The 11,488-nt window shown below is 42.7% G+C and overlaps 1 protein-coding gene across 1 annotated transcript in view; it reads right to left on the reverse strand.

Moving 5' to 3' along the window:
* EIF2AK2 (eukaryotic translation initiation factor 2 alpha kinase 2) overlaps positions 1 to 11,488 on the reverse strand; it is a 43,803-nt gene that overhangs the window by 18,476 nt on the left and 13,839 nt on the right. Inside the window, exons 9-14 of the mRNA XM_055089119.1 lie at positions 10,297 to 10,331; positions 8,822 to 8,887; positions 6,716 to 6,838; positions 3,477 to 3,593; positions 2,819 to 2,849; positions 459 to 472 (exon numbers count right to left, since the gene is read on the reverse strand). Of these exons, the coding sequence (XP_054945094.1) occupies positions 459 to 472; positions 2,819 to 2,849; positions 3,477 to 3,593; positions 6,716 to 6,838; positions 8,822 to 8,887; positions 10,297 to 10,331 (386 nt within the window). The remainder of the gene's footprint in view (positions 1 to 458; positions 473 to 2,818; positions 2,850 to 3,476; positions 3,594 to 6,715; positions 6,839 to 8,821; positions 8,888 to 10,296; positions 10,332 to 11,488) is intronic.

An 11,488-nucleotide genomic window follows, 5' to 3' on the forward strand; every position in this document is an offset into this window, starting at 1 on the left:
TGGCGCAGTGGTTGAGAATCTGCCTGCGAATGCAGGGGACACGGGTTCGAGCCCTGGTCTGGGAGGATCCCACATGCCGCGGAGCAAGTAGGCCCGTGTGCCACAATTACTGAGCCTGCGCGTCTGGAGCCTGTGCTCCGCAACAGGAGAGGCCGCGATAGTGAGAGGCCTGTGCACCGCGATGAAGAGTGGCCCCCGCTTGCCACAACTAGAGAAAGCCCTCGCACAGAAATGAAGACCCAACACAGCAAAAATAAATAAATTAATTAATTAAACTCCTACCCCTAACATCAAAAAAAAAAAAAAAAAGATACTGGAACCAGGTGGACTCCTACATGAAGGCACCAGACATCCAGCCCCTGGGCAGACCAAGGATGCAATACCTCTTAAGGGCCATCTTTTTCCACCTAGGCCAAACAAACAACTATGTACATGGTTGCTTATTTTTCTCAAGGAACTTTTTGCTTTGCTTCTCATTCCTGGCTGTTTTAGACAGGTGGGGTAAGCAGAGAGCCAAGGTCCACATAGACAAGGTACTTCTGTCTGATCCAGAGTGACTGGGAAAGGCTCATAAAGGAATTGGGACCAAAGGGGACAGGCAGAGAGTGTCCAATGCAAGAACATGAGCAAAGGTTCAGTGACAGGATTCAGCATGGCCAGTTTGTGATAAGCGTAGGCAAATCACAGGGAGGAGAGTATGGAGGAGAGACTGAAAGCTCTTCTGTCTCTCTTCTTTCATTTTTGAGGAGGAAATGGGAAAACTGCTCAACTAGACCATAAAAGAAGATAGGAAGCCAGAAGAAAATGAAAATACAAAGATATGCTACATGTTCCAAGGTTTGGATTACTGCAATTTTCCAATCATGGGGCAGAGATGTCTAACCAAATGCCAAGAAAATTCTAGACTCTGGACCTAGTGACTGTGACTGCCCTCAAGAGTAATGACTGAAAGGTTAAGAGAACCATGTTCCCAAAGCCAGTTACCAGAGTCCCTTCTGCCTCTCAGACAAGCCTGAGAAGCAGTAGAGGCAGGGACCGAGCAGCCAGCTGGCTGTGCCAGTCACAATAATTATTTGCACAAATGTTCAGTATACTAAAGCTCTTAGTGTTTACAACTGGGGTGTGACTATCAGCCAGGATGACAAATAGAACCAGAAGTGAATGAGCTTCTTCCTGTGGAGCTCAGTGTCTCCATAAGTTTACAGCCCTGGAGACCTTCTGAGTGGTTCTATAGATTGGTATTTGGGGCAAGTGCTAGATCCATTCTAACTTTAGAGGATCAGAGATGTTATTGTCTCATGACTGTCAATCGATTCTAAAACTAAAGAAGATAGACTTTTAAATTAATAAATTATGTTTATCATTTCCTAACAAAGTACTTTTTCCACTTACCTTAAGGTCTCTATGAATTAACTGTTTTGAATGTATGTAATGCACTCCTTCTGTTATTTGTTCAAAGAATACCAAAGCCAAACATTTGTCTTGTTCCTTGCCTCTTCTACTGTTAATCCATTGCTCCAATGTCCCTTTATCACAGTATTCCATTTGGATGAAAAGGCACCTAGTCTTTGATCTGGGTATAAAATTCACAGTATGTTAGAAGTAGCAATAAAAATAAATTTATTAAAAAATACACTTTAGGGCTTCCCTGGTGGCGCAGTGGTTGCGCGTCCGCCTGCCGATGCAGGGGAACCGGGTTCGCGCCCCGGTCTGGGAGGATCCCACATGCCGCGGAGCGGCTGGGCCCGTGAGCCATGGCCGCTGAGCCTGCGCGTCCGGAGCCTGTGCTCCGCGACGGGAGAGGCCACGGCAGAGGGAGGCCCGCATACCACAAAAAAAAAAAAAAATACACTTTAAAATTCCATTTAAAAAATTGCATCTTCTGGGCTTCCCTGGTGGCGCAGTGGTTGGGAGTCCGCCTGTCGATGCAGAGTGCGGGGGTTCGTGCCCCGGTCTGGGAGGATCCCACATGCCGCAGAGCGGCTGGGCCCGTGAGCCATGGCCGCTGAGCCTGCGCGTCCGGAGCCTGTGCTCCGCGGCTGGAGGGGCCACAGCAGTGAGAGGCCCGTGTACAACAACAACAACAACAACAAAAAAAAATTGCATCTTCTTAAAAATGCCAAAATATGTCTCAAAACAGAAACCTAAATATAACAAATTTGAAGCAAAACATAATAACCCAGTCTTTATTTAAATCATAAATTCCCAGGTATCCAAAGCTTTGTTTAGCTAAGTTATAAAGTAGCAGCCTGCCCATTCTTTGATGCTGAAGGTCCTTGATTATCTTTGCTAATAGATAGGAATAGGAGCATAAATACAATGGAATTGCAGAAAACCAAATTTCATTAATATATACAGTAATTTTGAAATATATTAATTCACCATTGCTCTACTGAGCAGCTATTTGGTGAAAGGCACAGAACAGGCATCTAAAGATAAGAAAGTGAGTTAGACACTATCCTTGCCGTCTTGAGGATTATAGTTTAATAGGCCAGAGATAAAGGAAAAACAAACCTAAAAAACAGTACATGGATAAGAACTCTAAGAAAAGTGCCAACAAATTGCTATGAGGTATAGCAGGAAGGACTGATTTTGCTAACCATGGTTTTTTGTTTTGTTTTGGTTTTTGGTTTTTTTTCTGAACTAAGTTGGCCTCAATACTAATTTAAATTCTTTGAGCATATGTTGTCTAGAAAATAGAAAAAAGTAGCCAGGAATTTGCTGAAAGCTGAAGAAGTCTGTATGCTGATGGTACTTCTGAAACTGATGATAAAGTTCTCAATTACATGGTATGGAGACGGTGAATGAACAGGCCCACAGTGGCCTCAGGATTGTACTGAAAGGACTGTCTCCAAGAAATACTGGGTGACTTTCCAAGGGAGGCGCCAGCTCTTTAAAACCCTTCTGTCCCTTTGCAGTGGCTTATCTGAGACAAAACATCAGTAATGCAAGGTTTGGGGGGAAGATGCCCCCGTCACAGCTCAGGGTCTTGGAATTCTTTTCACTGCCCACCACCTGACCATAAGTGGTATAACTGCATTCAGAAGAGGCCCCTTGACTGCACCCTGCCAACCAGGTGAGAGGGACAGAAGAGGGTTGGCAGTGTAGGAGGGAGGGGAGCCTCCAAATGCAGCATCTACAGCAAGTTCAAACCTTCTTCACAAGACTGTGTTTATGGCCTGGACTGAAGTCAGGGCACGTGAGCAAGCCTGTACCTTAACAGAGTCAGGAAAGCTAAACCTGAGATTTCAAAAACCACGGAGGACAATTAAAAAAAGGTTTTTTAAAGCAAGTTTGGAGCAAGAAAAAGACTATTCATTGTCTCCTTACTTGTAGAATAGAGGCATAACAGTGTCTCAGTGTTTCTGGCTGTGATTATTAAATGTAATAATTAATGGCCTTACCCAGTGGCCCACACATAATAAATAACTGTTTCCCCTATCCCATTATGACTATGGGAATTTCTTTTTAGTTACCTTGAATAATTTATGCTGTGCTCAGGATCGTAATCAAGCCCATCCCAACAACTGTGGTAGTGAACAATATTTGCATGATCAAGCATTGCCAAAGCTTTCACTTCACGCTCTACTTTCCTAGTTAAAAGAAACAGGGAACATGTCAGTATCCATCCCTGATAACAACAACAAAACACCTCGAGCAACAGGAGACAACTACTTATATTCCCTTATTAAACAGTCACCATGGTTCCCACACTGAGTTTTAGAATGGAAGCCAGCAGTGCTCAAAAGGAAAGAGCGAACACACAGAAAAAACACAGCTGTTCTCACTCTCAACATAATAGAAAAAACAGTAACTTAATTATTCCAAACATCACAGTTTAAAAGTCATACGTAGTCGGGCTTCCCTGGTGGCGCAGTTGTTGAGAATCCACCTGCTGATGCAGGGGACCTGGGTTCGTGCCCCGGTCCGGGAGAGTGGGAGTAACGTTTGCCAATTTATCAAGCTCTAAGTCCCTGCATCGGGCTTCCCTGGTGGCGCGGTGGTTGAGGGTCTGCCTGCTGATGCAGGGGGCGTGGGTTCGTGCCCTGGTCCGGGATGATCCCACGTGCCGCGGAGCGGCTGGGCCCGTGAGCCATGGCCACGGAGCCTGTACGTCTGGAGCCTGTGCCCCGCAACGGGAGAGGCCACAACAGTGAGAGGCCCGTGTATCACAAAAAAAAAAAAAAAAAAAAAAAAAAAAGTCATACGTAGTAGTCTGTGAACTGCCAGTGATGGAATTTTTTTTTTCTGGGGAGGAGCTAAAATAAATCATCCCCTATGTTTTATTTAGACTTGTGTTAAAATCACTTTGGGTTTCATAAGCAAACCCCATTTGGGCAGCAGTGATAGGTAACACAAGCAGCATGAAGAACCTAATTCAGAATTTTCAGTGTGTGGCAAAAGTACACAAAGGGGGTGATCTATGCAGAGAGACTAAAATTTCATTGCACAATGTAGAAGCTTTACAGGGATGTGTAGTCAAGAGCTATGACAATTCTATGCCAAATGGAATAAATAAATTTGAGATTTCAAGGATAAGAAAATAAGCAAACATTTTATAGTTTCTTTTTTTAATTTGAAAAGTTCTATATGATGTAAAATTTATAAAAATAAAGAAAAAAATTACTCATATGTCAACACAATTCTAACATAATCATTTATTATTTTAGATTATTTCTTATAGTCTTTCTTCATATACATGTTTACATATTTGTAATTATAGGGTATATTTTTATCCTATTTTTTCCATATAATGTATTAGCTTTAAAATTTTCCTGTTTATTATACAATCTGTATAACCACCGTATATAAAGTTTTTAATGTAAGATTTCAAAAGTATAAAAAAGTAGAGCAAATAGTAGAATGACCCTCTACCTGGCCATCACTGTTTCATCAGATAAAACAGTTATTAACTCCTGGCCAATCTTGTTTCATTTATACTCTTACCTACTTCCTCATCGTCCCCCTGGATTATTCTAAAGCAACTTCCAGCATCATACTATTTCGTGTATAATATTTACAGTATATAACCCTCATTTTTAATGACTGCAAAATAGCCATTGATCAGGGGAGAGGACAAAACATACTTAATCATTTCTTCATTGCTGAACATTTTGTTTGCTCTAATTTCTCACTGCTATAAATGACATTGTGATTGTGATTTTTATCTTCTTGAATAGCTTTTCCCATAATCTGGGTAATATCCTTGGAATAGGTTCCCAGATAGGAAATCCATGAGTCAAAGCATATAAACATTTTTATGGCTCTAGATTAATATCTCCAAGTGTATTTTTCACTGTGTTTTACCAATTTATGAAGCCACTAGAAATGTCCAAGATACTGCACCCTTATCATAATTAAGTATTACCATTAAAAAGATGTTAGGGGAGAGAAGGAACAACCGTATTTCATTCCTGTTAAGCAAAACGATGAAGAAGGAAAAAGCCTTGTTTTGATGCTGAGTAGGTAAGAAGGTATTTCAACTGCAAGGCATTGTCCATGGGACAGAAAGTAGGTTGGTTTAACTGGATGAAGAGCACCTGGGACACCATGCCTGTTTCTCCTTTGCTCATGTCATTTTCCTTCACCCATATCCCTTTTCCATCTCCTTCTCTAGTCCTTGAGGGATCAGTCTGGCCAAGTTACAAATAGTAACAACTGCCAGAAAACAAAAAGCAAGACTGGTGAACATGTGATTTAAGACCTGCTTCCTCTGTGTTTTCCTTCCTGAAGGAGTTCTGCTATCCAGTAATTGGAGTGGGGTGTGGCTTGGGAAGGGCACAGATAATACGTAAGACAAACATGGGAAGCACTGGTATATAGTGGGAACACAGCAGATTGGTATTTCAGAGGATGAGCTCTAAATCTCCACCTTGTTACCACAGTAGATAGTGTCCAATATGGTCATCATGAATTCCTTCTCTCCGCATACTTGCATCCACTCCTCAGATTAAGAGGTAGTCTATTTGCCCTCCCCTCGAGCTGCTCTTAGTGACTTTGTTTAACCAATATAATGTGGAACTCCCAAGACTGCTCCCTCCTGGGATGAGTTGCTCTGGGACAGTCCTTCTTAGAACCCAACAACTAAGTTGTGAAAAGCCAAGACCATATAAAGGGGCCATGTGGAGGCACTCTGGTTAACAAGTGCCAGCATCACTGCTAGCCATGTGAGAGAGCCATCTCCGATGTCCAGCCTTGTCGAGCTTTCAGATGACTCCTGATCGCAAATGCATGAAGAATGGCCCAGATGAGCACAATCAACTCATAGGACCACTAGAGATAGTAAAAACTAGGTGTTTTTAAGCCACTACATTTTGGAGTGGTGGATTATGCAATAATAGACAATGAGCACCCAGTAGCTTTTAGCTTTCTCAAATCAGTTCATATCTTTGGATCTCAGTCCCCTCATCTGTAAGATAAGGAGATGAAACTAGAAAATCTCAAAGGTCATCTTAAGCTAAATGATTTTATAACTTTAGTTTTCATCAAGACAGCCTCAAAAGGATGATCAGTGGTATATCCATTTTTTAATTGAAGTAACCATGGTAAAGTGAGATCATTTCAGAGTAAGCCAAGCTCCTCATGGTAGAATGACATTTTTAAGAAGGACTAAAAAATAATAATAATACGCTAGTGCAGAAGAGAGTACGTAAAAACGAATAGTTGCAGGTTCAAAACACCTTCCCATTCAAAAAAATAAAATATTACTACTTACTCAGTATTATATTTAACACGTTTAATAACATAAGTCTTCTCGTCAATTCTGTGTTTGGCTTTGAAAACTTGGCCAAATCCACCTGCGTCAACTGGTGTTACTTCTGTAAAATCTCTGATAAACCTTGAAAGATGAAAGTTACTGTTATTCTGAGGTTCAGGGTTCACTGCTCCCCACTTCCACCCTCCCACTTTCCCTTAACGGCACTGGTGAGATGGACTGGCTAATAAGCAGGACTCTCCTCTTCTGAATAAGAAGGATCCACTTCACAGAAATTCTTGAATTGCAAAGGATAGTATAAAAGTATAAAACTTTCTAAAGTATAAAACTTCAGAAAACAGTGCCACACCGTGTTCCCTGGCTACCACCCAGCTGTTACAAGAGAAATGAGCACATGCTCTGAGCCTGCCTACGTTGGCAACTCCTTGGGTTTCCCCTCTCCCTCATGCCCCACATTCCATCATTAACCCTGCCAATTCTCCTTCTAAAACACATCTGCTGGTGTCTGCCCACCTTTCCCCATCAGTCCAAACTTCCATCAGACTCCCGCAGAACTTTGTTCACTCGACACTCCACTTCCTCTCCTCCCTCCGCTCCAATCCGTGATCCACAAAGGAACCAGTGTGATAAATACTAAGTCTGATCACGTCTGTTTATTGCCTAAACCCTCCCATAGCCCTCCCCTGCATTCAGCAAAGCCCAGAAAGCCCTTACATGGGCTACAAGGGGCCACCTGCCTCCCTCTCCAGCTGGTCTCGTGACCCCAGGCCCTTGCTCACTGCCCTCCCAGCACCCGGCCTTGTCTCCGCTCCTCCGACGTTCACATCACCTTTCCCGCCTTCACCTTCCCACATGCTCTTTTTTTTTTTTTTTTTTTGTGGTATGCGGGCCTGCCCCCCGCTGCGGCCTCTCCCGTTGCGGAGCACAGGCCCCAGACGCGCAGGCTCAGCGGCCATGGCCTGCGGGCCCAGCCCCTGCCTCCCTCTCCAGCTGGTCTCGTGACCCCAGGCCCTTGCTCACTGCCCTCCCAGCACCCGGCCTTGTCTCCGCTCCTCCGACGTTCACATCACCTTTCCCGCCTTCACCTTCCCACATGCTCTTTTTTTTTTTTTTTTTTTGTGGTATGCGGGCCTGCCCCCCGCTGCGGCCTCTCCCGTTGCGGAGCACAGGCCCCAGACGCGCAGGCTCAGCGGCCATGGCCGGCGGGCCCAGCCGCTCCGCGGCACGTGGGATCCTCCCAGACCGGGGCGCGAACCCGGCTCTCCTGCATCGGCAGGCGGACACGCAACCACTGCGCCACCAGGGAAGCCCCCCACATGCTCTTTTGCAGAAGCTCAGGGCCTCCCCACAAATGTGACCCCAGAGAAAGCCTTGCCTCACCCCTCACTCTACATCCAAGGGTTCTGCTTTCATTTCTAACCATGTCACGGCTTTTCCTTCAGACCTCTGACCACGGTTTGTAATTACAGACTTTTTCATGTAATCATCATCCCCTCAAAACTCCAGGAGGGCAGGAGCTGTTTCTATTTGTTCCTGCTATAAATCCAATGTCCAGCACAGTGCCAGGTATAAATTAGGTACTTATTAAATATTTGGTGATTCTTTATTATTTTTTAAGCTCGTATTCAATGTCCCCCTGTTGCAAATAGGCCTCCTTTGTTTTAGATACTTTATTTAAGCCCAAACACATGATCTACCACAAAAGCAACCCCTTTTCAAAGTGAAATCTGCTATGGAGCTGGAAAATGGAAAACAGATCCAAGTGGATCTATTCTGATTCCTGCAGGAGTACTTTTGTCGGAAAAAAAAAAAATCACTGGTTTATGGAAATATTTGCTTTCAATATTAAAACCTTCCATAGATGTCAGAGAAATCCACCTGAGTATCACACAGATCTACACTTACCACATTTCATTTGAATTCATCTAAATTGTGTTCCTCCAAGAGACAATGATCCTTTGTGGGCCTGATTGTGCTAAAACAATTAAACAGTTCAGGTAGAAATATAATTTAACCTGCCTGATGTTCAACAGTCCCTTAAGAAACTTTTGTCAGAGGAGCAAATGCATCCTTAAACAAATTCTTTTTCACAGTTTTCCCTCTTACCTGGAGTCCACAGTATAAATGTTTTCTTCCGTCTTCACAGGAGAGTCAAATCTAGGTGCCAAAGATCTAAAAGTTAAGAGAAGCCCGTAAACTCAAAACTGAAATCAAATGTAACTTGTTTATATTAGTAGGTTTCATGTCATGCACTAGGCTTTTTATATTTTGAGTCAACTATTAGAATAATGAGGTAGCAAATACTAACCTTTTTCTTTAGAAACAATATGGTTCTCTGTCCTCTATTTTTCGCTCCTTTCTTGGTTCCTCTTTTGGCATTAACACATTCATTGTCAGCATGCCGCTGGCCTCTCTTTTTCTCCCTCTAGACTCAAAACCTCAGGAAATATATCTCTTTGAACTCTCATCCTGGTTGTGTTTCCTTTGACCTTTATTCCTTGCTGGTGGTAAGCCTCCTAAAACTGGAAGTTCAAATACCACCCAAAACTAAACAAATACAAATTGCTATCTCTCCCCTAAGCCGTCAAGTTTTCAACTCCCTTAACACCATCAGTGCCATGACTCTTGTCAGCATCTCATCCACAAGGAACAATCTTTGTATCCTTTTTCCTTTGCATCTTCTTCACCCAGTTCTGTAACTCTGTTCCCTCAAGTCATGTCTACTCTTCCTTTACAGTCTGTCTCACAAATGCTCCTGCTCCCTCCTCCCTGACACTAGAACCACGACTGACAGCCTGATCATCTCACACACAGACCTCTCCCATCTTCACTCAAATACCCGCATCAGGCATCATCTCTCTGCAAACATCACCTACTGTTTGGAATGTACTGGTGCCCTATAATGGTTCCTGCTGCCATCTCGCTCTCACTGCTGACTATACTGACATCCTTGCTTTTCTTTTCAGTTCAAGAAACCAAGTCACCATAATTTACATAACATTTGGTCTTTTTTTTTCTTCCCCAAGTTATGATACCATTTCTACTCTACCTGCTTATCTGCAAAATAATGCACTTCTCTTTTGTGTGTGTGTGTGTGTTTGTGTGTGTGTGTGTGTGTGTGTGTGTGTGTTCTGGCCGTGCCACACAGCTGTGGGATCTTAGTTCCCCCACCAGGGATTGAACCTAGGCTCCCGCAGTGAAAGCACAGAGTCCTAACCACTGGACCGCCAGGTAATTCCCATTATGCGCTTCTCGTGAAAACATCTCTCCAAACCCACTTCCTCTGTCAGCCTCGTCCAAAATAATGCCCTTAACCAATTACTCAACCAATAGCCCCATACGCCTTTATGTCTACAGTGTAGTGTGTGCGTATGTTCAAAGATTTCTCTACGTATTTAAAAGTACTGTTTATAGATTTCAAGATTTCAATGAGCCTTTATTATGCTTTCTACTCTGAAACTCCACTCAAATAAGGGCATATAATACTCTACAGATACTGAAGACTTAATAAAGAAGGCTAATAAACTAAGTCTGAAATAAAACTACATTTCAAAACATGTTCAATGCATAATGATACTCACCTCTTCACCTTTCTGGGATTATTTCTGGAACTGTTCTATAACAAAAGAAAATGGAGAATATCAATAGTTTCAGATGATTAAATTAAGTATCTTGCTTTTTCTTGCCATCCTTTCTCCTGTATGTCTAGGTGGTTCTTTGATCACATTTCTTTGTCCTTAGATTAACAACCTCATCAGTTTGTATGCTCTCACTAAGCCCTGCTTTCACTGCACTTGGCTATATCAAAGTTCTCACCGATTTTAGCAACCAGATAGATATGCCAGGAAGGTCAAAAAAGACAAATTGTAGGACATGTTCTGCAGAAGCACTGATTCTCCAGGTATAGAATACGGCCTCCCAGGCGATCCTCTGGCCAGCAGATCTTAGCAAGAAGGTGTGCATCACAATCACTCACAGTGCTAGTAAAGACACAGGTGTGGCCCAGGGATCTAGTTTAAAATATTTTCACTTTTAGGACAAATTAACAATTTAATTTTAAAATTTAGCCAAAAAAAGGAGTCTTTGATATATCTCTCAAAAATTAATATCATATAGCTCTTCTTCACTCATGTTCACTTTCTTTCTGTTGCGTCTTGTGGTTTTTTTACCAATTTTAATATGTTGACACAGACTTGCGAACACCAGACTAAGATTTCTTGAGCTCATATCACCTGCCAGCCTCAGTTTTGCACAGTGACTACATTATGATAAATTCAGACATTCTGTTCATGGACAATATTGTTTCCAATATCTTCTATTACAAACAATTTTGCAAAGAACATGCTTATACATGTTTCTATGTGCACACATACCCATGTTTCTCTAGAAGATGTACCCAGGAACAGAACTGTTTGGTGGTACAGCTGGCACACCCTCAAGTCTACCACATGTTGCCAAATTGCTAAGAGGGCTGTACCAATTTATATATCCACCAGCAGCATATAATAGTTATAACAGCAACAGAGCTGTGCTAACACTTAGTATAGCCAGCCTCAAATATTGCCAATTGGATGGGTTTTAAATGGTATCTAACTGTTGTTTTGATTTGCATTTTCCTGATTATTTTTTAATTTCTTTAAAATTTATTTATTTATTTTTGGCTGCGTTGGGTCTTCGTTTCTGTGCGAGGGCTTTCTCTAGTTGCGGCGAGCGGGGGCCACTCTTCATCGCGGTGCGCGGGCCTCTCACTGTCGTGGCCTCTCCTGTTGCGGA

This window comes from Physeter macrocephalus, chromosome 12 (assembly GCF_002837175.3).
Source record: "Physeter macrocephalus isolate SW-GA chromosome 12, ASM283717v5, whole genome shotgun sequence".
Taxonomy (NCBI): Eukaryota; Metazoa; Chordata; class Mammalia; order Artiodactyla; family Physeteridae; genus Physeter; species Physeter macrocephalus.